At 41.1% G+C, this 26,943-nt stretch overlaps 1 protein-coding gene across 1 annotated transcript in view; it reads left to right on the top strand.

Annotated features, from left to right (window-relative positions):
• LOC124261784 (C-type lectin domain family 4 member D-like) overlaps positions 1-26,943 on the top strand; it is a 70,590-nt gene that overhangs the window by 29,748 nt on the left and 13,899 nt on the right. Inside the window, exons 2-3 of the mRNA XM_046696135.1 lie at positions 1,986-2,120; positions 3,556-3,747. Of these exons, the coding sequence (XP_046552091.1) occupies positions 1,986-2,120; positions 3,556-3,747 (327 nt within the window). The remainder of the gene's footprint in view (positions 1-1,985; positions 2,121-3,555; positions 3,748-26,943) is intronic.

The raw sequence follows: 26,943 nt of genomic DNA, 5'->3' as shown, positions 1-26,943 counted from the left end.
ACGGGAACAAGCATTGCACATATTGTCATGCCTTTGATAGCATCAAGTGCATATCTAAGTTCTACGTATGACAAAGGGTCTATATAATCAACATAATTATGATATGAATATTAACGGCTGTATTGGGATTAATAGTCACAGTGTAGCGATGCATTTTTCCGTGTGTATACATTTTGTTGGATATTAAAATATTTCAAGTCATAGGTTGGTTGTTTTTAAGAGACTGTCAAACTGGGCACTTAAAACCACATATGGGGCCTCGTCAAATGAGTGAGCGAGTTTAGTTTTACGCCGCACTCAGCAATTTTCCAGCTATATGGCGGCGGTCTGAAATAATCGAGTCTGGACCAGACAATCCAGTGATCAACAGCATGCGTATCGATCTGCGCAATTGGGAACCGATGTCATGTGTCAACCAAGTCAGCGAGCCTGACCACCCGATCCCGTTACTCACCTCTTACGACCAGCATAGTCACCTTTTGTTGCAAGCATCGGTTGCTTAAGACCTATTCTACCCTGCATCTTCACTGGTCTCATTGCCATGAGAAATGCCACACATATCGATGGGACGAACAATATTGAACAAACTTTATGGAAACGAAATAAAACAAGTTGTTATCCATAAACTTACAATAATCCGAAGATACCTTTTTGTACTAATTAGTGGTGAAGAAACGGCAATATCTTAATGTATGTTGTTAAACTATGGATGAGCGTATTCATCGTTGACATAAGATGCATGTTCAATAAATTTGGCTTAAGCACTTGTCGATTTTATATACCATTCACTGAATTCAATTCCACCATAGCTTCAGAAGTTGTAGTGGGCTTATCATCAGTACTAAAAGCTTTTTGATCATTCACATTTATCTTACTTTCCTGCGAAGATTAAAAGGGATCTCTGGATTCTCAGATTCATCATAAATGGAGTGCTGTCAAGAAAAGAATTATTTCAGGTCTCAAAGTCTGGAATATCTCATTAATCTAAAGTTTTTAACCAGGTGTTTGAGCAGGCAGTAGACCTTATATACTACCGACAAAAAAAAAGCCACTTCAGGGATTGAAATTATTATATATAATAATATCCACAGCACTGATAAAATCGTAATTGCAATCGTAGTAGTAATTCCTACCTGCGTGCCTTTATGACACTCTTGATTTATTAGCGAATGTGCACTAAAGTATTTTTTTACCGTTATTATTGATCATGCTTTAAAGTGAATGTCTAAACGAATTGTGAAGATATTTTCTCGGAAAACGGCAATGTAAACATCGTATGGGAGCGACCATTATTATGATTACTGCGCATGTCCAAACTGAATTATGGGCGATCTCGGAAGCAGACAATATGCGAGAGTGTTAGTGACACGTGTTCGATAAACATGAAAGAAACTGAGGTTTTAATTGTCTCTTATCGTGGAACAGCAGAAGATTTTAAAATTCTTTGGAAACTTCAAGTCTTTAAGATCCCTATTTATATTTAGATACGCCTCTGAGTTGTGAACAATGATAAAGTGAACAGGTCAGACAGGCAGCTAATCATCAATGTCTTGTCAAAGTTTGAGGTCAGCAAATATACAAAAATACTTATCTATCATTGTTTTTTTACTGATGATTTAGTAGTGAAGGTTATAATACGATTACAACTTTGACAATCACTTCAAATCCTGCACGTCAGGTCTTGTAATGTTTTCAAGTTTAATAGACTATGAGTTTATGCCACACTTGAAATGGTAATGGCACACTTAAATTATTAGGATGGTGCTCATGAGGTACAATTGAAAAAAAAAAGTTCGATCCCTGCACTTATTATGTGAATATCATTGCAAATGGAAATACTTAGATTTCAGTTGTAAACTTTCATGTGGGAACAATGCGATTAATCGAATCACAGAGCAGATTAAGTATCCAAGTGTAAAACATTAGAAGAAGAAGAGTATTTTGTCTTTCAGTTGAATATTGTAACATTACTACCACTCTTTCAGCTTTGGCTACTGTTGGATCTGACTGTGAACTGGATGTGGACTGCATCTCACTGTTCCATGCCCACTGCCACGAGGGTTCCTGTAGGTGTAAGGTTGGACATCGCCTTGGTGGCAACATATGTCGCAATTACACAGGTACAGTCGATAGAAATGAACGTTTGACATACAGACTAAAAGTCCACAACAACACTAGTAAGCAAAGATCAGTTTCCCAACCCCCAAAATGAAAACGACAAACATGAAGCACTCGGTCATTCAATATCATGTGTACCGTCCTCGCGCGTCAAAGACACAGGTGCACCTTGTTCTCATCCTCCATATCAAGTTCATGAACAAAGCTCGAGGAATCACATTCGATTCCTTTACCAGTGCTCTCCAAAGTCTTGGGAGATCCACTGGTGCTGGCCACAGCTGGGTGACTTGTGTACAGACGTCGACCGAGCTCATCCCAGGCATGTTCCATTGGGTTGAGGTCTGGTGAGCGTGCTGGCCACTCCATCCGCTCTTCGCCCTGCTGCTTAAGGTATTCCGTGACAATCCTGTCCCTATGGAAGGACACATTGAATCTGCTTTCATCTGTGAAGAGAACATGAGACTATTGACGTTGATTCCAGCGGCCATGATGTCTACTCCATCGCAAACGCGCCTGCCCGTAACGTGGTGTTAGTTAGTGTTAGCGGGTCACCAGCAGCGTAGTCTGGCTGCCAATCGACGAACGGTGCTCCTGCATATCCTTAATTGTTAACATTTAAGTGTTCTGTCAGACGATCTCCTGAGTTAAGCAATATGTTACGTAACGCAGTGTAGTCATGTGCCTATCATCTCAGACTGTTGTAACTCTGGGGCGACCTGGTTGACATGCATTTTCCACGGACCCATTGGCTTAAAATCTCTGCCACATTTTACCAATAGCACTCTGACTCACATTAAAGCAGACATCAACTGGCCGCTAAGTTTGACCAGATTTCAAAAGGCCTATTTCCTTACCCCCTTCAGCAAGTGTCAGTAAATGTCTCCTTTTAAGCTTCGATTTCAAAAAGGTACCTGAACAGTGAACGACAGTGAAAAAGCATCAATGCATGTGTATAGTTGTCCACTTTCCATGGATAGAACAACATGCACGTGCAAATCAATGACATTAAATGGCAGGTGTATTTCCATATTAACAATCTGAATAAAGAATGTGCCATTTGTAACAGAATGTATCGGGCGTTAAGGAACGTAATAATGGCACTTCAATGGCCTTAGGTGTTTTACATACTGTTAAGAGTGTTTGTAAAACATTCATTTGTATATATTTCAAACACAGACGAAGATTTTACTTTTAAGAAATAGTGTTACCAACAGTTTGACCCTTCATTAATGACACCGTGTTTAAATAACATAACCATAAAGCTTTGTAATTTAACCAGATGTTTCAAAGGCATCGATATGAGTGTTTATGGTGTTTTAAAGTAAAATTGTTTTTTCAACACCATTAATTAAGAAAGTGTCAACACTATATATGAAACACTGTAAAGACGGAAAATAATCTCTGATAGGTTAGCACATGTTTTGTTCTGCTTTTCAGAGCTATGTGTATCTTCACCTGGCTACACATTGGATGTTGACAGTGACACGTGCTACAGGATTGAAACAAGAGAGAAAAGGAACTGGACTGATGCTGAGAGAAACTGCACCGCCAACCAGGGGCATCTAGTCAGACCTGACACCGTGACCAAAAATAATAAACTGAGGACGCTTCTGGAACCAACAGGCTTAAGTATGAAACACTCATTGCATTATATCCTTTGGTTTTGTTGTTATTTATCGTGACATAAACTACTGGGCAAACGAAAGTAGTAGTAAACACAATAGTGCAACGAGACCAGGTCCTTCCCAAAGCCTTAAGTTTCCAAATTAAGGCCTTGGGAAGTCCCTAATCCCGTTTCGGTATTGTGTATACTACTGGTAGAGGTACATGCCAAATTTCACGAAAATCGGTTGAATAGTTTCTGATATATTGACTTTTTAGTGAGCATGTGGTAAGTCTGGCAAAAGCTTAAATGTTCAATGTAAATTGCAGTATTTGTTCATAGTGGCTAGGCGATGCCTGTCCGATGTCTGATGCGGTCACAACACCACAAGGGAGAAAGAAATAGAGAGATGCGCAAGTTTTCTCCCTCGTGGAATTGCATCCAGGCGTGTACTCTCGACGAGAGCGCCCCGTTCTAGATAACCTTACCTAAAGTCTCGAAAGTTGCAAGGAAATCATAGAGGCTAGACGGGATACGAACTCACAATCACACAGTTGCGCGGCTGCAAGAAAGCAAGATGACCCCAGCAGCTTAGTGAACTGAGCCACCACGGCTCCCGTTGGTCTTGGTATTCGATTTTCCTAGTCTATGTTGAGCAAGCAAGCGGTGTGTCAGATTTCACAGTTCACAGTTCACAGGTCAAAGATCACAATTGTTTTTCCTAGTCTGGAGTTGAGCGAGCGCTGTGGGCGAGTTGCAGTGCATGTGTGTCTCGGCTCGGCTATTATTCATCATGTGCAGCTCACTGTAGAGCTGGTTGGCTGGCTGGCTACGTTATGTCGATTTCCGCGAAACAATTTATTGTGAATCTCCTATGATTTGTTTTTTTTTTTCTGTAATGCCGACCGTGTTTCACGTTCATGTAGTAGTTGTTGTTTGATCTCGCATATCTGTCGCAAACGAAGCGCATCTACTGTTTCCAGTGTTTTTGCTACTTCATCCACGACTGGATACAGTCCTATCCTGTGTGTTTGTATATAAATATATTTTATAACATAATATTTAATTGTTTTTCCTTTAATATCCGATCGATGTATTTGAGGCTGATACGGTTTAGATTATCATACATGTAAATATTCGAGACATGAATCGAACACGAACTCCATCAAGGCTTACTAAGGGTGTCGATCCCGGTGACGATACGACACCGTTGCTGATTGTGTCTGTCAAAACAGCGTATTGTCAACCCAGTCGAAAGTGTTCGTTCTGACCCACGAGCATCTGCAAGATAGACATTTATTATGAGCATGGTGTGAGATTTGATAGTCAAATTTGAATCGAAAAAATCCCGTTGGTAATCGGGTACGTCGAACCGTAAATATGAAGCGACGTCGTTTGAAGCTAACATATTGCCCATGTGGCCTGGTATTCGTGAAACTTGTACATCGAGCTCTGGAGTGAAAGACGTGAGATTCGTAATTTTGGAGACGTAACCATTGTTTTTAAAAGATACGTTGGGTGAGGTGACAGTCATGTCGATCAACCAGTCGGGCTGTTTGAAGTCTTCTTGTATATCTACGTTGTCTTTTAAGTGCAGGTCATACAAAGTATTTTGCTCACCGGGCAGATCGAATCCCCGCGTGCCTCCGAGATTGGCTAGCATTACATTGGGAAGATGGATCATCGTTTTTTATACAAAATTACGAAATGGTTTTCAATTGGTTATCAGATAATACTTCGGACGTGCACTTCAAACCCATGAGATGTATGTTGTCGAGTAGGACAATTTTGGTGAGCGATATCGTGTCTTCCACGGTCACGGTGACTCCCTGCAGACTGGTGTAGGCGTTAACATTTACCCGCATGCAAACCGAGCAAACTTGGTATTGTTTGACTCAGCGGAGTTTGATCCCTTTCACGATTTTGACGACGTCACGCGCTGACGGCGGTTCACAGACGTAGACATGGATGTACAGCCTGGATTTTGCCAGCAGACTTTCCAGGACGTTTACCACGCTGTCCAATTCCGACACCATCTGCAATGGCACATTTCGTGTCCCGGGTTTGCTCGACAGCATATGGGTTGATCTTTGCCTCAACGTGCTTACAATCACGCTGCGAAAGGCTGGGGTTATCATCCATTCGTCCTAGTCATTGGGGATCAGGTCATACAGAGTCGAAGGTAAGCAGGGTTGAAGGTCGTTCGCCTTGAACGTTGTCGGTCGTGCTCAGCTGATCGAGATGAATACATACTTCGCGATACGGAATAAGATCTGGTATTTCGTGCCGGTCATGGTGATTTCGGTGGTATGTCGTTCGACATCAACCCGAGCGTTCTAGCCAATGGTTTGAAGATGTCTTCGTTGAGTGAGCACACGCTGTAGTAGCCATCCTTCATTTGGTTGTGTTTGTCGTTGATGATCAGCCTGTTGTTACTGCCGCTGATGTTGATCCATCGCGGGTAGTAGGTGATATCGCAGAGCGAGACTTCGCGCTGACCCGATGTATTATCAATGGCGTTATTCCCGGAAGCGTTACGTACATAAGTAGATATGTATACTAAATTTAAAATAACAATTAAATACGTACAAACCCGGAGTGTTTTATTCTAAAAGTGATAACATAAGTGCTACCGAGTATTGTGGTCGATGCAAAGGATGGTTTACATTTCATAGTTCGGTTCATCGACATGTTTAAAATTGATGTGTTTTCGGTCACGAATGTGATAATGGTACACGCTTGGTTTAACAACCTGATGCAGTTCTGGCATTCAATTTCGCCGATCACCGAGTGCAGCGTGACATTGAACAACACTCGCTGTGATGTGCTGAGTCGGTCTGTATTCTCGTTTGACGTGTACAACCAGATCAGATGTATCCTGAAAGAAATCAGCGCCCCAATTCCAGGGCAAGACGTGGAATGCCGCAATCAATCCATACGATCGACGTGCGTACGAACGCATTTGCGGTGAATTCGAACTAGATCCGAAGACGGTCAGTAGATTGGTGTTTGGGCATTCCCATCTCTCGTGGAAGCCAGCAAACAGCTGGTGAAAGATTGGGGTTACATTGGAATGACGATTACATGGCTTTCGATGACAACAAGGATTACCGTGTTTGGAGGCTTGAGCAGGGACCCGCGGACGGTGTCTTCAGATTGAACGATTAAATTCGAACATACGTGGGGCCGTGCTGGGCACTCAGACGCAAACGCGTTCCAGCATCGTGGGTCGTGAAGGGACTGCTTTCGACGCGCAAAAACGGTTTGTGGCTAATGTCGAGGATGCCATTACTAGATCGGTCGATCCACCGAGTGCCATCAAATGCTATCAAAACATGCTGGAATACGCCTGTTCGAAAGTCGAGTTGAGTTGAGTTGAGTTGGGCTTTACATCACATCGGCATTATTCCTGCCACATAGAGACGAGAACAAGTTTGCATTAGTAAACATTGTAAGTACATACTCGGAATGAGTTTTATTTCAAAGACATATATTGATTACATTGTCAATTAAAAGCAGAGAAAGTCATAGCATCAAATTTAAAGGCAGGCAATTTGTTAGTCACATTTCATTGTTACAATTTATGGTTGTTACATTTCACAGTTACAATTTATGATACAGATCAACTTCCCTCAGGTAGTTCACTATCAGATGAGCTCTCACACGGGAGAACAGATCTTTTAGGTTTGTTGCTTCATAATGTGAGTCCCTTGCAGACGATAAGTCCACGCATTCAAGCAGAATATGCTTGATGGTCGACTACGTGTTCAGTGCAGGATTGTACATGGCTCCGAGCGACATGCAACTGAGGGTCAATAACGCGAGTCGAGTCGAGTCGTGCCGCAGTACGAAACATGGCACCGACACCGGAAGAAGTAGAACCACCTCGCCAACAACAACAGCGGCGGCAGCTGCCCCTGCACGTGCAGGCAAACAATCAGCGGCATGTCGATCTCAAAACGGCGCTGGTGGTCGGCGGGATTGCGGTCAGACTGTGCCTCATTTGGTTAATAATTCCTTAGCTGCGACGTACACCAGACCCGACACGGCGATGACAAAAGCCAACAGGTTTTGACCGAGCCATGTGACCGTTTTAGACAAGAAGCCTAACAACCAGGAAACGATGCTGCCCAAGATGCCAGGCAGAGCTTCGACAGCTTTGCCGGCCAGTTTAGCCAGGGCCTCGCCGAGAGATTTCAAATGTTTTTTATCCAGTCACCCGATGATGATGATGATGGGCTTGGTGGTGGTGTTGGGCTTGGTCACTGATACGACCAGGGTCGAAATAATGGAGACGAAAGTCGTCAGAACACTGGTGATGGTGATCCCATGTTCCCGGGAACAGAATTCGAATCCTGTTAGTCAACGTGGTGTACTCGTTCAAGACTCCGTTGATGGTTTCGCGCATGCGGCTGATCTGTGATCGGAGGGCTTTCTGGTTGGAGGAAGCGGCTTCCAATTGGGTCCGTGTCTCGTCTTCCAGGTCGGGAAAGGCCTTTCTCAATGATGTTTTTCGTGGCCTCGTCGTCCACGATCCTGAGTTTTCTTTTCTCGCAAGCGATGTGCTCATTGATTTCATTCAGTTCAGTTGTTGGTGACGTTTTTCAGGCCTTCGTCTAGACCGCAAAGTTCCCTGAGGAGAAATTCTAAACTGGACAAGGGTTCGTCCCAGTACTGGGTCAATAATGTTTCGATTCGTCTGACGCTTCTTTGCCATGCTGGGGCTCTTCTCTCGAATCGGCGCCAGCACCACCGAGTTCGGTCCGTCCCTTTTTTGCACATCTCAGACAACCTTTGGCAGAAGTTTGGGACATCGTCCGCCACCATAATCTCGGAGGTTTAAATTGTCATGGATCAGTTGCCTACCGCCACGGCGACTGACTAGTGTAGACAGGGTGAGCGGTTTTCTCGTGTGTTTGTTCATGAAATCGACCTCCGGATGGGCTTTTAATCGCAGCGTCCCTTCATTGTTGATTTTGAACTTCGGATAGTCATGACCCAATGGTTTGATGTAATTTTTATCACGCTTTAAAGCATCGTAATAATCGTCCACGGTCTGCGTTAAAAGTTGCCCACAGTGTCGCCCATGAACGAGGTGTCCTCTGCTGCTGCATTGTCGTTGTCGTCGTTCAGCAGCGGCTGGATGTCGAAATCATCCATCTGAATATCGTCAGCCATTATTTTTTTAATATTAAACTTAGGATATAGTTTCAATATAAACAAGGTCGCAATACTGACAAAAGCTAGATCATTTCCGAAGATCGAGAGCGCCACATGTTGTCAAAGCCATGCGTCAGTCGGTGACCATCACCAACAATCCGAGCATGATCTTTCAAAACCAAACGTTACTGGTTTGATTCCAGTTTTGCATACCACTCGACTTCGAGCTGCTCGAGGGACACATGCCGTTGCACTAGGCCGCGCTGGGCAACTGGCTGGAATAAGAAGTCACTTTCAACGACTACGGCTAAGTTATATTACAACATGATTTGGAGAATTTCTTTTTATTCCTAATAATCGTTTGCATACTTCTAGATGAACCACTTCAATCTCATTTATGCTAGCAAAGCCCCAAACTTCAGACCCATATAGCAATATAGGTATCACCTCAGAATCGAAAATCTTGAAAAAAACCATCAAATGGTAACGGTTTTAAATTATGCATAGATTTTAATATACCATAAACAACCTTTTTGGCTTGCAATGCAGCATTATGAACCTGATACTCCAAGATAATGTCTTAGAAGAAAACTACTCCAAGATAAGTACACACACATTCTAATCTAATACCACTTTTCAATATTAGATATAATTGCTCAATTTTTAAACACTCCTACATTCCTTTTTTCTTAATTTACCGTGAAATGATATTGAATACAATACTTATCTAAAACACACTCTGGAGCCCCACAACAGCATCAGCTATTAATATTATATCGTCTGCAAACATATCTTTAGAAAGCTTATTAATAAGAAAACGAAAACAAAAAAGGAATTAATATGCATCTTTAGCGGACACCTGTCCTACAATGAAACTGTTCTGATAAATAATCTCCTGGTTTAACACAATCTTTAAAGCAATTATAAATAGAATATAGAGTCCAATACATCTTAGATGATAAACCACTTCTGCAAAGAACCCTAAAATCAAACGCTTTTCTAAAATCGACAAAAAACGCATAAATCTTACCACGTTTTTTGCAAAGATACTGTTCTACCATGGACTGTAAATCAAAAATATTATCCAAAGTATTATAGCCATTCCTAAAGCCAGCCAGACATTTTTTCATAAGCGTTTGATAATGTAATACTAATCAATAATGTAATACTATTGTACAAATCTTACATAATACACTAAGCACAGTTACTCCTCTATCATTATTGGGATCAGGCTGACTACCCTTCTTGTGAATAGGAATTAAAACTCGACCAGGCTCGATTACTGGTATAGATTTGCACACAGCCATAATACAGCTGGAATATTTGCTACTCGAATCTCATGATGTGTACTTTTATTTGTTCTTGCTCATCCGAAACTACAACTTTCCGAATTGGTGATCATAATTCATTGTTAATACATTCAGAAATGTCTGTTTGCCGTCTTTGCTTATGTTCCTTGACGACCACTCTCCAAAAGGCATTGAGTATTCACACCTTAATACAGTTGATCTGCATTAATAATGTTTCCACTTTCTCGCCTGTAAGGCCTTTGTCAACAACAAGTAGGCTTCCGTGGCTACAATTGACTAATGTTTGCATGCGTTTATGACTGGTGACACCGATTGGGCAGGATATGCCCAGCTACTAGAGAACATCTGGCATCATCATTTTTCGATTTATGAACACATGCTTGTGATATACTGCTTACTGATTTCACACTGTAAAGGGTTCTGCCGTGTATATTTATCTTAGATCAACCCTTGACAGCAGCGTTGATTGTTTGATCAAAAGACTACGCTCTTGTGTACCATACTAGGCAAAAGAAAGTTATCACCGCCTTCGCTGGACTAAAACAAGAGAAACATGGACGGATGTGAGATTTATGATAACCATATTACAAACAGAAATCATTTTCTGATAATTTGACATGTAAAGTTCATTCAAAAACTCCATAAATAGACACATAATGAGGCAGGAGTCAGGGCACATGGTAACAACATGTTAACCACCCTGAGCATTCATACACTCCAACACACGTCTCCTCATTGACGTCGTCAGTCAGCGGACGACGTCAGCAGGAATCCTGTTCCATAAGTCCAAAAGAGTCTGTTCCTGTTCCAGGAGCTCGGTATGTTGTCAAGTTCGGTACAAGTTTCTCAACGTTAGCCGGCTTATTGTTTCCCAGCAAGTTTCGTTGATATTCAGACATCCAGTCTGGGTTCACCGTCAATCATTCGGGTGCTAGCGGATAGCCGTTGTGCGATTTGTGTAACTCTCGGGGGTAGTCCACTTCGAGTATCTAGCCTCTGTTCGAATCTGGTGCCTTGCTTTTGATGTCGATATCAGTTGGGAGACCCATTCGAATCCTCCGGTGGGGAGATATGGACTCATGTCCCAGTCGTACAGGTTGTTGGACTAGTTTTAGTCACGATATGGCTGAAATATTGCCGATGTGACTTTAAATCTTAACTCACTCACTCACTCACTCACAGGTTGTTGGAGTCGAGATAGATGATGTGTTTGGTCAGTTTGCTCGGGTCATGACCTGGAACGTACTTGTTGTTGGCTTTGGCATACCGTTTGGATGTCATGGAAACAGACCTTTCTCCACGAACAGGTGCATGTCGTAATCCATCAGTAGTTTCGGTTCCACGTCTGTCTTTTTCAACTAGGCGCTTTTCTCAATGTCTCGAACACGTCAGCCAGCAGCAGCACGTCGGTTTTCAAGTACAGGTCGTGGTAATCGCCCAAATTCTTGCAGCCCAGGTCCACACGTTGATGGTGTGCTCGTAATCGCCCGGGGTGATCGTCGAGTTGGTCAAGTTACTGTGAAAGCGGTTGATGGGAGGTAATTGCATCACGTCTAACTTGGACCAACCGTCCATGTATTCGTAGGGGTAGACGCCCTTCCTCAGCAGCAGAGGTCGAGTCTCGGTGTTGGTGTAACGATTGGTGATGTCGAAGTCGTTCGGTTCATTGGCGTTCACAAGATCAAGAGACGACAGCAGGAACTGTTGTTGTTCCATGTTGTTGGGGATGCACATTATGTTACCGTCGACCTTCCCGATGACCTGCATGATCAGGTGAGAATCGTAACCGCGGAGATTGTGAAACACGACAGGGATTTTGATGGTTTTTGGATTGATTTTGAGTGAGTGAGTGAGTGAGTTAATATTTAACGTCACATCGGCAATATTTCAGCCATATAGTGACGAGAAATGTTTTATACAAATAATAAATTAAAGTTGCTAAAGAATCAGCCAGCGAAGGACTGAAAAATAACTAGAGTATCACAGATGGAGTCTAAAACTAGCATGAACATGTAAAACTATTTATTTACGAAGACAATACAATATAAAAACGGGCTATAGATCGCCAACAACTGAAGGTAGATCACCATACTAGGAACCATGGGGACTTACATTACTTTGCTACCTGCATGGACCCTAGTTGGATTTACACCATCCCTTCAGCCATTGGCGGCAGAAGAGAAATCTAGCCATAAATTAAAAGCACACTTATTCTACGATTAAAAAGCAGGTACACTTCGATTGATTAAATGTTTTGGGACTTATGTACCCTCTCAGGAGGACAATAATTTTACAATACTTCAACCCCCTTTAAGGATACAGCCACTAACAATCTCAGTTGCTAATCTAAACTACCAATAATAAAATATATATCTATTTACAACTCACTCAACAAATCTATTTTTTATTAAAAAAGCAATAATTAAATGAGAACTGACATTAATAAAAAGATCCTTCAGAGTTTTGGAGTGAGTGAGTGAGTTAATATTTAACGTCACATCGGCAATATTTCAGCCATATCGTGACGAGAACATTTTACATTGTAATGGAATATGTATATATTATAAAACCTGTCATCGAAGGACAGTAAAGCAACTAGAGTATCACAGATATATAAATGTAAAACTAGTAATTGAATCTAAAACATTTTAACCATAGGGGACAACACAATCTAAAAATGGGCTATAGATCGCTAACAACTGAAGGTAGATCACCATACTAGGGACCATGGGGACTTACAGTACATTTGCTTCCTGCATGGGCCCTAGCTGGATTTATATCATCCCCTCAGCCGTTAGCAATTAAGACATATCTAGCCATACATTAAAATTACAAATATTCTACGATTAAAAACGGAAAGTTGAAATTTACTTTGAATGTTTTGGGACTTACGTACCCTCTCAGGAGGACAATAATTTTACAGTACTTTAACCCCCCTCGAGGATACAGCCACTAACAATCTATGTTACTAATTCAAACTTCCAATCATAAAATATTTAGCTATTTACAAATCTGTCAACAAATTTAATTCTTTTAAAAAAGCAATAATTAAATGAGGACTTACATTAGTAAAAAGATCCTTCATAGTTCGGGATTTGAAATAGATATCCCTTGTGATGGAGTACTCAACACAGTCAAGCAAGACATGCTTGACCGTGATTCGTTCATCACAAGGGATACAAAACGGAGGATCCTCACCTTTTAATAGGTACTCGTGAGTGTATCTTGTGTGGCCAATACGACATCGTCGTATGATGACCTCTTCAAATCTGGACTGACAACCCAAGTAAGTGCAACCGATATAGGGTTTTATTGCATGTAATTTATTGATACCTACTTGGGTGTCCCACTTCTTTTGCATCAGATCACGAATATAAGATCTTATAGCAGCTTTGTAATCAGAATATGGAATAAGAAGTGGTGTTACAGATTTGTTGAGGGCTGTCTTGGCAGCAAGATCAGCCATTGTGTTCCCAGAAATGCCAACGTGGCTGGGTAACCAACAAAAGACGATGTCGCATTGGCCAGTAGCAAGATCATTATATAATTCGATTATTTCAATTAAAAGTGGATGTTTGCAAGAGAGATTTTTAATTGCCTGAAGGCAAGAAAGAGAGTCAGAAAATATTATATATTGTTTATATTTACGGTGTTTATTAATATATTTAAGAGCTGTTAGTATTGCGTTTGCTTCTGCTGTGAAAATTGAACTGTCATTGGGTAGTCTGGAAGATATTGTTTTGGACCCAATGACAGTGGCACAAGCAACCGCGCCACCATCCTTGGATCCATCTGTATATAAGGATTTATAGGTATTATATTTGTTTCTTAATTGACTAAATTCTTGTTTATATTGTAAATCATTAGTTTCGGATTTTTTAAATGTGGTTAATGTTAAGTCAACTTCTGGCCTCACCAATTGCCAAGGAGGAGAAGAAAGAAGACGAGAAGGAGATATATTCTCCAGCTCTATGCCAGCAGCAGAAAGGAATGGTTTAATTCTGTGCCCAAGAGGCGGAACAAGAGAAGGCTTTTTGTTATACAAATCCTCATAAAGAGGATTGAAGACACAATTAAATGCAGGATTAGATTTGTTTGAATATAGTTTAGTAATATATTGTAAGGATAATTTAATACGCCGTTGGAAAAGCGAAGGCTCATCTGCCTCAGCATAGAGACTATCAACTGGAGAGGTTCTAAATGATCCAAGACAAAGTCTTAGACCTTGGTGGTGAACAGAATCAAGTAATTTAAGGTTGCTTTTGCAGGCTCCGCCATATACGATGGAACCATAATCAAGTTTAGATCGTACCAATGCTCGGTATAAGTGAAGGAGCGTAGTTTGATCCCTCCCACTTTGAGTTGGAAACAACTTTTAACAAATCGAGTGCCTTCAGGCATTTAGTTTTAAGTGTTTTAATATGTGGTAGAAACGTTAAGTGTGAGTCAAAAATAATACCCAAGAACTTGGCCTCCTTCACAACTTTGATAGGAGTGCCATTTAGAGATAGTTCCGGTCTTTTATGCGGCTTATATTTTCTACAAAAGTGTAGACAATTAGTTTTGGACTTGGAAAATTTAAAACCGTTTTCAAGACACCATTTATGTATTTTATTTAAACACAGCTGCAGTTGCCGTTCAATAGTATGCATATTCTTACCACGACAAGAAATATTAAAATCATCCACAAAAGTGATCCATCAATTGAATCGTTTAAAACCCTGGATAAACTGTTAATTTTGATGCTAAAAGTGTGACAGACAAAATACTGCCTTGTGGGACACCCTGATCCTGATTATAATGGTCAGACAGGGTAGAACCCACTCGGACTTGAAATTGCCTGTCAGCTAAAAACTTGGATATAAATTGAGGCAAACGGCCTCTCAATCCAAAATCGTGTAAATCTCTTAAAATACCATGTTTCCATGTAGTGTCATATGCTTTTTCTAAATCAAAAAAGATTGACACTGCATGTTGTTTATTAATTATGGCATTTTTTACAAAAGATTCTAAACGCACTAAATGATCGATGGTACTACGGTTTTTACGGAAACCACATTGTATATCTGTTATTAAGTTATTGGTTTCCAGGTACCAAACAAGTCGATTATTTATCATGCGTTCCATGGTCTTGCACAAACACAACTAGTTAGTGAAATTGGCCTATAATTGGAAGGATCAGTATGATCACGTCCAGGTTTAGGGATGGGCACAACGATAGCATCACGCCACGACGAAGGGAAATTTCCAGTTGTCCAAATATCATCAAAAATATGTAACAGTGTCTCCAAACATGACTCTGGCAAGTGCTTCAGGAGTTGATAATGTATGTTATCAGCTCCAGAAGCAATATCGTGAAACCTGATCAAGAGCAGTATGAAGCTCATGTATCGAAAAGGTTTCATTGTAGTCTTCCCCATTATCTGAATTAAAATTAATAGCTTTCTTTTCTTGCTGTTTTTGATATTTTTGGAATTCAGGTACATAATTTGCCGAGGAAGAATGTTTGGCCAACGTCTCACCAAGTTTATTAGCAATATCAGATTTATTAGTAAGTAACTCGTTCCCATCTTTGAGATGGTGTATGCTAGACTTAGAGCCCTTACCCTTGATTTTCTGGATCATATTCCACACCTTGGATATAGGTGTGCGAGAATTAATTTTTGATATATAGTTTCGCCAAGATAAGCGTTTACTTTGCTTGAAAGTACGTCGTGCTTTGGCGTTTAACATTATATTTGTCCAAATTGTGGACCATAGGATGGCGACGGAAATAGTGCTCGGCTTTCTTCCGTGCCTTCCTAGCCTGTTTGCAATCATTGGTAAACCATGGTTTTCGTACATGAGGAATTGCAGAGGACTTTGGGATACACTCGTCAGCTATATTATTTAGTTCATCCGAAAAACATTTTATGGCATCAGGAACATCATTAAAAGTTCAGGCCTAAGTTTGTCACGACAGAGAGTTTCATATAAAGGCCAGTTAGCCTTTTAAAATTCCATCTCGATGATGGAGGAACGTCAGATGGATTCACAGGTGTTAGTATCGTTGGGAAATGGTCACTTCCACAAAGGTCGTCGTGGACTGACCATTCGAATTCACTCAATAGGTTGGAGTCAGTAATAGATAAATCAAGAGCTGAATATGTTCCTGTGCCAGGATGTAAATAGGTAGTTGAACCGTCATTGTAAATGCATAAATCATTATTTGAGATGAAATCCTCCAGTAATTTACCTTTGGTGTTTGTATTAGTGCTGCCCCAGAGTGGATTGTGCCCATTTAAATCACCCATGATTATACAAGGTTTAGGGAGTTCATCATACAGAGCCTGAAGATCCACCTGCTGAACAGATGATGAAGGCGAAATGTACAGAGAGCAAAGAGTAACTGCAACATGCAAAGTAAGTCTTACTGCAACGGCCTGGAGACTTGTTTTAAGTACAACCGGGCTGTGGATTACATCATTCCGAACAATGATTGAAGATCCTCCAGTGGCTCTATCGCCCATAGGAGAAAAACAATGATATGCATTATACTGACGTAAGTCAAAATGATCAGTCTGCTTTAGATATGTCTCTTGTAAGCAGAATACTGACGGTTTAAAATCTTGGACTAAAAGATGTAAATCATTCAAATTCGTCCTGAGTCCTCTACAGTTCCACTGTATTAGAGGTGAAGAAACTATCTCTTCGGGGGATTAACAGGAGATCGACCCCTTACTTTCCTCGAAGGTGACAAGCTATGTGTCCTATCATGGTTGTGGTCGGACACATCCATGTCCTCGAATGATCCAAACTTGTTAAATAGTTGGACCGGATTATTTGCCCCTTTCGGGGTTCTACCACTTTGATTCTTTTTAATTGTTTCAGCTCTAGATCTGGATTTGATTTTTTCAATTTGTTTCTCATTGTTGTCTGATTTTGATTTTGGAGATGATGTTTTTTGTGTGAGATGAGGACGGATCCTTATCGCTAGATGTCGTGGACTGATTTGATGTTTGTGAACTGGATGTTTGTGTAGGTTTCGCATGTACTGAGGCCGATATCAAAGTTGGAGCAGAAGATTTTGCCCAAGTGTATTCTGTCTGGCAAGCAACCGATTTACATGGAATAGATCTGGGAGTTGAAGTTGAAGCAGAAGTAGAAGCAGTTGCGGCGGCATAAGACGGGCCAGGAGTTTCCTGAGCCATGACATATTTCTTAGCCTCGAAAAAGGTGATATTTCGGTCATGTTTGACACGTGAAATTTTTGACTGGAGTTTCCATGTCGGGCAGTCTCTGGAAGACGAGGGATGACTTCCAGAACAGTTTACACAAGCAGACGGGTTAGTGCAGAGGGTACTGTCTTCACATTTGCCTCCACATCGGTGGCAGGCAGCTGGATTATGGCAGGATTTGGAGCCATGGCCATACTTTTGGCAATTGTAACACCTCAGGGGATTCGGAATGTAGGCATCGACCCTTAGGTGACAGTAACCAGCTTTAAGTGAGTTAGGGCGTGACGGAAGACAGAAAGTAAACAAGTATGTATTGCTTTTCAGAATTTCATTGTCTCTTTTATACGTAAATCGTTGTACAGCAGTGACTCCTTGAGAGTGCAACTCTGAAACAATGTCTGCTTCAGTCATGTCAGATAAGCAACGTCCTACATCACGGACGATGCCTTTGCTATTGTTGAGTGTCCTGTGAGATGAAACCTTTACAGGAACATTGGCCAGAGAGGAAGTTGAAAGCAGAATTTGTGATTGTATTTGTTTCTTACATTCAATAAGAAGAGATCCAGATCGTAATTTTTTAACTTCTTTGACTTCGCCAGCCAAACCTTCTATGCCTTTCGCAATAGCAAAAGGATTCAATTTAAGGGGACCATCATTTGGATCAGACATTACAAGAAAGCGAGACCAATTTGCAGGATTTGTGAGAGCTGTAGCAGCCTCGTCCTCCGACGAGAATGAATCATCTGATTCATGTGAACGTTTTTTAAGTGGTGGTGCCATGATTGTATTGAATATGATTCACTCTCCTAGCTCCCCACCCACCATGGAGTATCAACGAGGACGATGCCGTATGTCTGTGGATCTCCTACAGACGGCACCAAGGATACTAGGAGAGTATACTCAAGCAGGAAAATACCTTGAAAAGATAGATCCTACCAGATTGGCCCATGAGCCACCGCCTTCTGGCATAGGACTCTAGGCAAATTACAAAAGTAATAACTTGTGCTTTTAGCAAATAGGAAATTGCCAAGACCAAACAATAAAATTTCGAAAGTCAAAAGTGTGCCAAAATACTTACCATGCACAGGGCTTGGCGTGACCAGCCGATTGATAGAACCGGGCCAGTTCTACCACCCGTCTAGGTGAAGTCAGGGCCGAAGTGGTGTGTTGGGCAAAGGAACACTGTTCCTGGAACCAGTGCCCTCAACCACCAGACTACCTTCCTCCACCGACACAGGGGCGCAACCCACGGCAAACGGGTTGGTGGACCAAAATATCCCCCCCCGGGTCCACAACGGGGGTTGAAAGGCGCTTAGCGTGACCCAGCACCCACCACGAGGAGGTGGCCTTTCATGGAGTGCCTATATATTATATTTATTTCTTAACTGACTAAATTCTTGTTTATACTGTAATTCATTAGTTTCTGATTTTTTAAATGTGGTCAAAGTTAGGTCAACTTGGGGCCTAACCAACTGCCAAGGAGGAAAGAAAGAAGACGGGAAGGAGCTATATTTTCCAGCTCAATGCCGGCAGGAGAAATGAAGGGCTTAATTCTGTGCCCAAGAGGCGGAACAAGAGAAGGCTTTTTGTTGTATAAATCCTCATAGAGGGGATTGAAAACATAGTTAAATGCAGGGTTAGACTTGCTAGAATATAGTTTAGTAATGTACTGTAAAGATAATTTTAAAAGATGTTGTGTAAGAGAAGGCTCATCTGCTTCAACAGATAGACTATCAATAGGAGAGGTTCTAAAGGATCCAAGACAAAGTCTTAGGCCTTGGTGGTGGACAGAATCAAGTAGTTTTAGGTTGCATTTGCAGGCTCCACCATATACGATGGAGCCATAATCAAGTTTCGAGCTGGCTTGAATATCCAAAATTGCTAATAGCTGAGGGACGGTGTAAATCCAGCTAGGGTCCATGCAGGAAACAAAAGTACTGTAAGTCCCCATGGTCCCTAGTATGGTGATCTACCTTCAGTTGTTGGCAATCAATAGCCAGGTTTTATATTGTATTGTCAACTTTAGTTAAACTGTTTTAGATTTAATTACTAGTTTTAAATTATTCTCTGTGATAATCGGCACCCATGAAGGACCACCTCCTCGTGGTGGGTGCTGGGTCACGCTAAGCGCCCTTCAACCCCCCGTTGTGGACCCGGGGGGGGGGGATATTTTGGTCCACCAACCCGTTTGCCGTGGGTTGCGCCCCTGTGTCGGTGGAGGAAGGGATTCTGGTGGTTGAGGGCACTGGTTCCAGGAACAGTGTTCCTTTGCCCAACACACCACTTCGGCCCTGACTTCACCTAGACGGAGTGGTAGAACTGGCCCGGTTCTATCAATCGGCTGGTCATGCCAAGCCCTGTGTATGTATATTTTGATACACACGTTTTAGACACTTTGGAAAATGTTTTCTGAATTGACTTGGCTTCATGTTTATGTTTTTGAATTTGTAAATATTTCACTTTTTGTAATTTGCCTAGAGTACTATACCCAGAAGGCGGTGGCTCATGGGCCAATCTGGTGGAAAAATTAATCTTTTAGTTTTTCTGCTTGAGTATATCATCCGAGTATCCTTGGTGCTACAAGTTGGAGATCCACTTGTGTTTAGCATTGTCCTTGTGATACTCCGTGGTGGGTGGGGAGCTCGGATGATGAACCATTAAAAACTAACCATGGCTTATCAAACTCCAAACAAAAAAAACAAACGTCCTCTTGACAATGACCCTGTTGACAACGAACTTAGACTGCCCAAACCAACTGATTACTGGCCACGTTTTGTTGTAATTCATTGAAATTAGTCCTTAATCCTCTGCAATTCCACTGTAGGATATTATGCTGATAACCTATCTTTTAGGGGGATTTATTGGGGATCTACCCCGCACTTGTTTGGTGGGCGACAAGCTGTGTGCCCTATTACGGACGTTTTCAGACACGTCCATATCCTCAAGAGATCCATATTTATTGAATAATTGAATTTGATTTTCTGACCCCTTTGGGGCTCTGCCACTGAGTTTTTTGGTAACATCTGGCTTTTTAGTTTTGGTTTTAACGAGACCTTGTTGAGACTTTGTTGACAACTGAGAAGATGGTTCATGATCAGGGGATGTCTCTGTTTGGGTTAGAGATGTACCGGGAAGTGAGTTTACAGTTTGTGTAGACGTAGCAGGCGAGATAGGTTTAGGAGATTCTGTTTTGACCCAGGTTAAGTCTGTCTGACAACTAGCAGATACTTTAGTTACTCTAGATGTTGCCTCAGCCGATGTTCTGGCAATGGAAGCATAACTGTCTGTCTGTTCTGAGCCACGGACTAGTTTCTTGGCATCTGCAAAACTAATGTTTTGCGTGAATTTTATTTGATTGATTGCCATTTGCTGTTTCCATACGGGACAGTCCTTAGAGTAAGCTGGGTGGTTCCCTGCACAGTTGATGCACTTTTTGACAGTACTGTTACAATCTTCTGTTGCGTGTGTCTTTTCACCACAGTGAGCACACACAACAGACAATGTACAGGTATTTACGCCCGTGTGGCCAAACTTTTGACATTTAAAGCACCTGAGAGGGTTTGGAATGTAAGTCTCCACATTGAGGTTACAATAACCTGCCTTGAGAGATTTTGGAGCAATGGGTAAAGAAAAAGAAAACAGATACGTATTGGTTTTGATGGTTGTATCATTTTACGTGTAGAAAAACGTTTCACATAGAGTACACCCTGATCCTTCATTTCGGAAACGATATCTAGTTCCGACATGTCAGCCAGTAATCGCTCACGATCTCTTACGATTCCCTTGCTCGTGTTAAAGGGTCTTGTGAGCCGTAACGGTGACAGGAATGCCGACAAAAGTTTCAGTGTTCAGTAGGTTGTTTGATTGGTGCCTCTTGCCACACTCAATTAACAACGCACCAGAACGTAATCTTTTAACATTCTTCACATCGCCAGCAATGCCTTGGATACCTTTAGACACAGCAAAAGGATTTAATTTTAATGGTGTATCATCTTTGGTCTGAATTACAACAAAACGTGGCCAGTAATCAGTTGGTTTGGGCAGTCTAAGTTCGTTGTCAACAGGGTCATTGTCAAGAGGACGTTTGTTTTTTTGTTTGGAGTTTGATAAGCCATGGTTAGTTTTTAATGGTTCATCATCCGAGCTCCCCACCCACCACGGAGTATCACAAGGACAATGCTAAACACAAGTGGATCTCCAACTTGTAGCACCAAGGATACTCGGATGATATACTCAAGCAGAAAAACTAAAAGATTAATTTTTCCACCAGATTGGCCCATGAGCCACCGCCTTCTGGGTATAGTACTCTAGGCAAATTACAAAAGTGAAATATTTACAAATTCAAAAACATAAACATGAAGCCAAGTCAATTCAGAAAACATTTTCCAAAGTGTCTAAAACGTGTGTATCAAAATATACATACACAGGGCTTGGCATGACCAGCCGATTGATAGAACCGGGCCAGTTCTACCACCCGTCTAGGTGAAGTCAGGGCCGAAGTGGTGTGTTGGGCAAAGGAACACTGTTCCTGGAACCAGTGCCCTCAACCACCAGAATCCCTTCCTCCACCGACACAGGGGCGCAACCCACGGCAAACGGGTTGGTGGACCAAAATATCCCCCCCCCCCGGGTCCACAACGGGGGGTTGAAGGGCGCTTAGCGTGACCCAGCACCCACCACGAGGAGGTGGTCCTTCATGGGTGCCGATTATCACAGAGAATAATTTAAAACTAGTAATTAAATCTAAAACAGTTTAACTAAAGTTGACAATACAATATAAAACCTGGCTATTGATTGCCAACAACTGAAGGTAGATCACCATACTAGGGACCATGGGGACTTACAGTACTTTTGTTTCCTGCATGGACCCTAGCTGGATTTTACACCGTCCCTCAGCTATTAGCAATTTTGGATATTCAAGCCAGCTCGAAACTTGATTATGGCTCCATCGTATATGGTGGAGCCTGCAAATGCAACCCTAAAACTACTTGATTCTGTCACCACCACAAGGCCTAAGACTTTGTCTTGGATCCTTTAGAACCTCTCCTATTGATAGTCTATCTGTTGAAGCAGATGAGCCTTCTCTTACACAACATCTTTTAAAATTATCTTTACAGTACATTACTAAACTATATTCTAGCAAGTCTAACCCTGCATTTAACTATGTTTTCAATCCCCCTCTATGAGGATTTATACAACAAAAAGCCTTCTCTTGTTCCGCCTCTTGGGCACAGAATTAAGCCCTTCATTTCTCCTGCCGGCATTGAGCTGGAAAATATAGCTCCTTCCCGTCTTCTTTCTTTCCTCCTTGGCAGTTGGTTAGGCCCCAAGTTGACCTAACTTTGACCACATTTAAAAAATCAGAAACTAATGAATTACAGTATAAACAAGAATTTAGTCAGTTAAGAAATAAATATAATATATATAAATCCTAACGTAATGAATGTATGTCTTTGAAACGAAACCACTTTATACTTACAATGTATATTAATGCAGACTTGTTCTCGTCACTATATGGCTGGAATAATGCCGATGTGACGTAAAGCCCAACTCAACTCAACTCATTATTTACAGATGGATCAAAGGATGGTGGCGCTGTAGCTTGTGCCACTGTCATTGGGTCCAGAACAATATCATCTCGATTGCCTGATAACAGCTCTATTTTCACGGTGGAAGCTAACGCCATATTAACAGCTATAAAATATATTAACTCACACTGTAAATATAAACAATATATAATCTTTTCCGACTCTCTTTCTTGCCTTCAGGCGATTAGAAATCTTTCTTGCAAACATCCACTTTTATTAGAAATTCTTGAATTGTACAATGAACTTGCTACTGGCCAATGCGACATCGTCTTTTGCTGGCATTTCTGGGAACACGATGGCTGATATTGCTGCTAAGGCAGCCCTCGACAAATCTGTGACACCACTTCTTATCCCATACTCTGATTATAAAGTCAGCATTAGAACTTACATCCGCGATCTAATGCAAAAGAAGTGGGACACCCAAGTAGGTATTAATAAATTACATGCAATAAAACCCTACATTGGTTACACCTACTTGGGTTGTCAGTCCAGATTTGAAGAGGTCATTTTGCGACGATGTCGCATTGGCCATACCAGATATACTCATGAATATTTATTGAAAGGCGACGATCCTCCGTTTTGTATCCCTTGTGATGAAAGGTTCACAGTCAAGCATGTCTTGCTTGTATGCATTGAATATTCCATCACAAGGGATATCTATTTCAAATCCAAAACTCTGAAGGATCTTTTTATTAATGTCAGTTCTCATTTAATTATTGCTTTTTTAATAAAAAATAGATTTGTTGAGTGAGTTGTAAATAGATATATATTTTATAGTTGTAGTTTAGATTAGCAACTGAGATTGTTAGTGGCTGTATCCTTAAAGGGGGTTGAAGTATTGTAAAATTATTGTCCTCCTGAGAGGGTACATAAGTCCCAAAACATTTAATCAATCGAAGTGTACCTGCTTTTTAATCGTAGAATAAGTGTGCTTTTAATTTATGGCTAGATTTCTCTTCTGCCGCCAATGGCTGAAGGGATGGTGTAAATCCAACTAGGGTCCATGCAGGTAGCAAAAGTAATGTAAGTCCCCATGGTTCCTAGTATGGTGATCTACCTTCAGTTGTTGGCGATCTATAGCCCGTTTTTATATTGTATTGTCTTCGTAAATAAATAGTTTTACATGTTCATGCTAGTTTTAGACTCCATCTGTGATACTCTAGTTATTTTACAGTCCTTCGCTGGCTGATTCTTTAGCAACTTTAATTTATTATTTGTATAAAACATTTCTCGTCACTATATGGCTGAAATATTGCCGATGTGACGTTAAATATTAACTCACTCACTCACTCACTCAAAATCAATCCAAAAACCATCAAAATCCCTGTCGTGTTTCACAATCTTCGCGGTTACGATTCTCACCTGATCATGCAGGTCATCGGGAAGGTCAACGGTAACATAATGTGCATCCCCAACAACATGGAACAACAACAGTTCCTGCTGTCGTCTCTTGATCTTGTGAACGTCAATGAACCGAACGACTTCGACATCACCAATCGTTACACCAACACCGAGACTCGACCTCTGCTGCTGAGGAAGGGCGTCTACCCTTACGAATACATGGACGGTTGGTCCAAGTTAGACGTGATGCAATTACCTCCCATCAACCGCTTTCACAGTAACTTGACCAACTCGACCATCACCCCGGGCGATTACGAGCACACCATCAACGTGTGGACCTGGGCTGCAAGAATTTGGGCGATTACCACGACCTGTACTTGAAAACCGACGTGCTGCTGCTGGCTGACGTGTTCGAGACATTGAGAAAAGCGCCTAGTTGAAAAAGTGAGTGAGTGAGTGAGTTAATATTTAACGTCACATCGGCAATATTTCAGCCATATCGTGACGAGAACATTTTACATTGTAATGGAATATGTATATATTATAAAACCTGCCAACGAAGGGCAGTAAAACAACTAGAATATCACAATTAGATTTAAAACTAGTGTGGAAGGTTAAAACTAATAGCACTATTAGGACAATACAAGATAAAAACAGGCTATAGATCGCCAACAACTGAAGGTCGATCACCATACTAGGGACCATGGGGACTTACAGTACCTTGGCTACCTGCATGGACCCTAGTTGGATTTACACCATCCCTTCAGCTGCTGGCGATTGTAAGAAATGTTAGCTATAATTAAAATGACAAAAATGCTACGTTTAAAAATCCTGGTAATTTTAAATTGACTTTCGAAATTTTGGGACTTACGTACCCTCTCAGGGGGACAATATTTTTACGATACTTCAACCCCCCTTGAGAGTACAGCCACTAACAATCTAAGTTACTAATCAAACTACCAATTATTAAAACACAGCTATATACAGAACATGTTAATCAAAATTCATTAATGAAATCAATTTCTTTTAAAAACCCAAGAATTAAATGAAGATGAACAGAATAAAAAAGATCCTTAACAGTTTTAACATTGAAATATTTATCCCTTATGATGGAGAATTCAACACAGTCAAGCAGGAGATGCTTGACTGTGACTCTCTCATCACAAGGGATACAAAACGGAGGATCTTCACCATTTAACAAATATTTGTGAGTGTACCTTGTATGGCCAATACGACATCGTCGCATGATGACCTCTTCAAATCTGGACTGACAACCCAAGTAAGTTTAACCGATATAGGGCTTTATTTCATGTAATTTATTGATACCTACTTGGGTGTACCACTTCTTTTGCATCAGATCACAGATGTAGGTTCTAATGCAAGCTTTATAATCAGAGTATGGAATAAGAAGTGGTGTCACAGATTTGTTAAGTGCTGCCTTAGCAGCAAGATCGGCCATTGTATTCCCAGAAATGCCAACATGGCTGGGTAGCCAACAAAAGACGATGTCGCATTGGCCAGTAGCAAGCTCATTATATAATTCAATAATTTCTAATAAAAGTGGATGTTTACAAGAAATATTTTTAATAGCCTGAAGGCAAGAAAGAGAGTCAGAAAAGATGATATATTGTTGATATTTAGGGTGTTTTTTTAATATATTTTAAGGCTGTTAATATGGCGTTTGCTTCAGCTGTAAAAATAGAGCTGTTATCTGGTAAACGAGAAGATATGGTTCTGGATCCAATGACAGTGGCACATGCCACCGCGCCACCATCCTTGGACCCATCTGTAAATAAGGGTGTATATGTATTATATTTACTTTTTAATTGATTGTATTCTTGTTTATATTGTAATTCATTAGTTTCTGCTTTTTTAAATGCTGTTAATGTTAGGTCAACTTGTGGTCTAACCAACTGCCAAGGAGGAGAAGAAAGAAGACGGGAAGCAGCTATAGTTTCCAGCTCAACGCCGGCATCAGAAATGAATGGTTTAATTCTTAAACCAAGAGGTGGAACAAGAGAAGGCTTTTTGTTGTATAAATCCTCATAAAAAGGATGAAAAACACAGTTAAATGCAGGGTTAGACTCGTTAGAATAAAGTTTTGTTATATACTGCAAGGACAATTTTATACGGCGTTGTGTAAGAGATGGTTCATCTGCCTCGACGTAGAGACTGTCAACAGGAGAAGTTCTAAAGGATCCAAGACAAAGTCTTAGACCTTGGTGATGGACAGAATCTAATAGTTTTAAGTTGCTCTTGCAGGCTCCACCATATACGATGGAGCCATAATCAAGTTTCGAGCGGACCAATGATCGATATAGGTGTAGGAGAGTGGCTTGATCCCCTCCCCACTTAGAATTTGAAACAACTTTCAACAAGTCAAGTGCCTTCAGGCATTTAGTTTTAAGAGATTTAATATGCGGCAGAAACGTTAAATGAGAGTCAAAAAATTAAACCCAAGAACTTGGCCTCCTTTACAACTTTGATGGGAGTGCCATTGAGAAACAGTTCCGGGTCTTTATGCGGTTTATATTTTCTACAAAAATGTATACAATTAGTTTTGGATTGAGAAAATTTAAAACCGTTTTCAATTGACCATTTATGAA

Source organism: Haliotis rubra, unplaced genomic scaffold (genome assembly GCF_003918875.1).
Source record: "Haliotis rubra isolate DU_JTF1 unplaced genomic scaffold, ASM391887v1 Scf809, whole genome shotgun sequence".
NCBI classification, from domain to species: Eukaryota; Metazoa; Mollusca; class Gastropoda; order Lepetellida; family Haliotidae; genus Haliotis; species Haliotis rubra.
The sequence above is the reverse complement of the archived record's forward strand: the minus strand, read 5'-3'. Positions and strand labels throughout refer to the sequence as shown.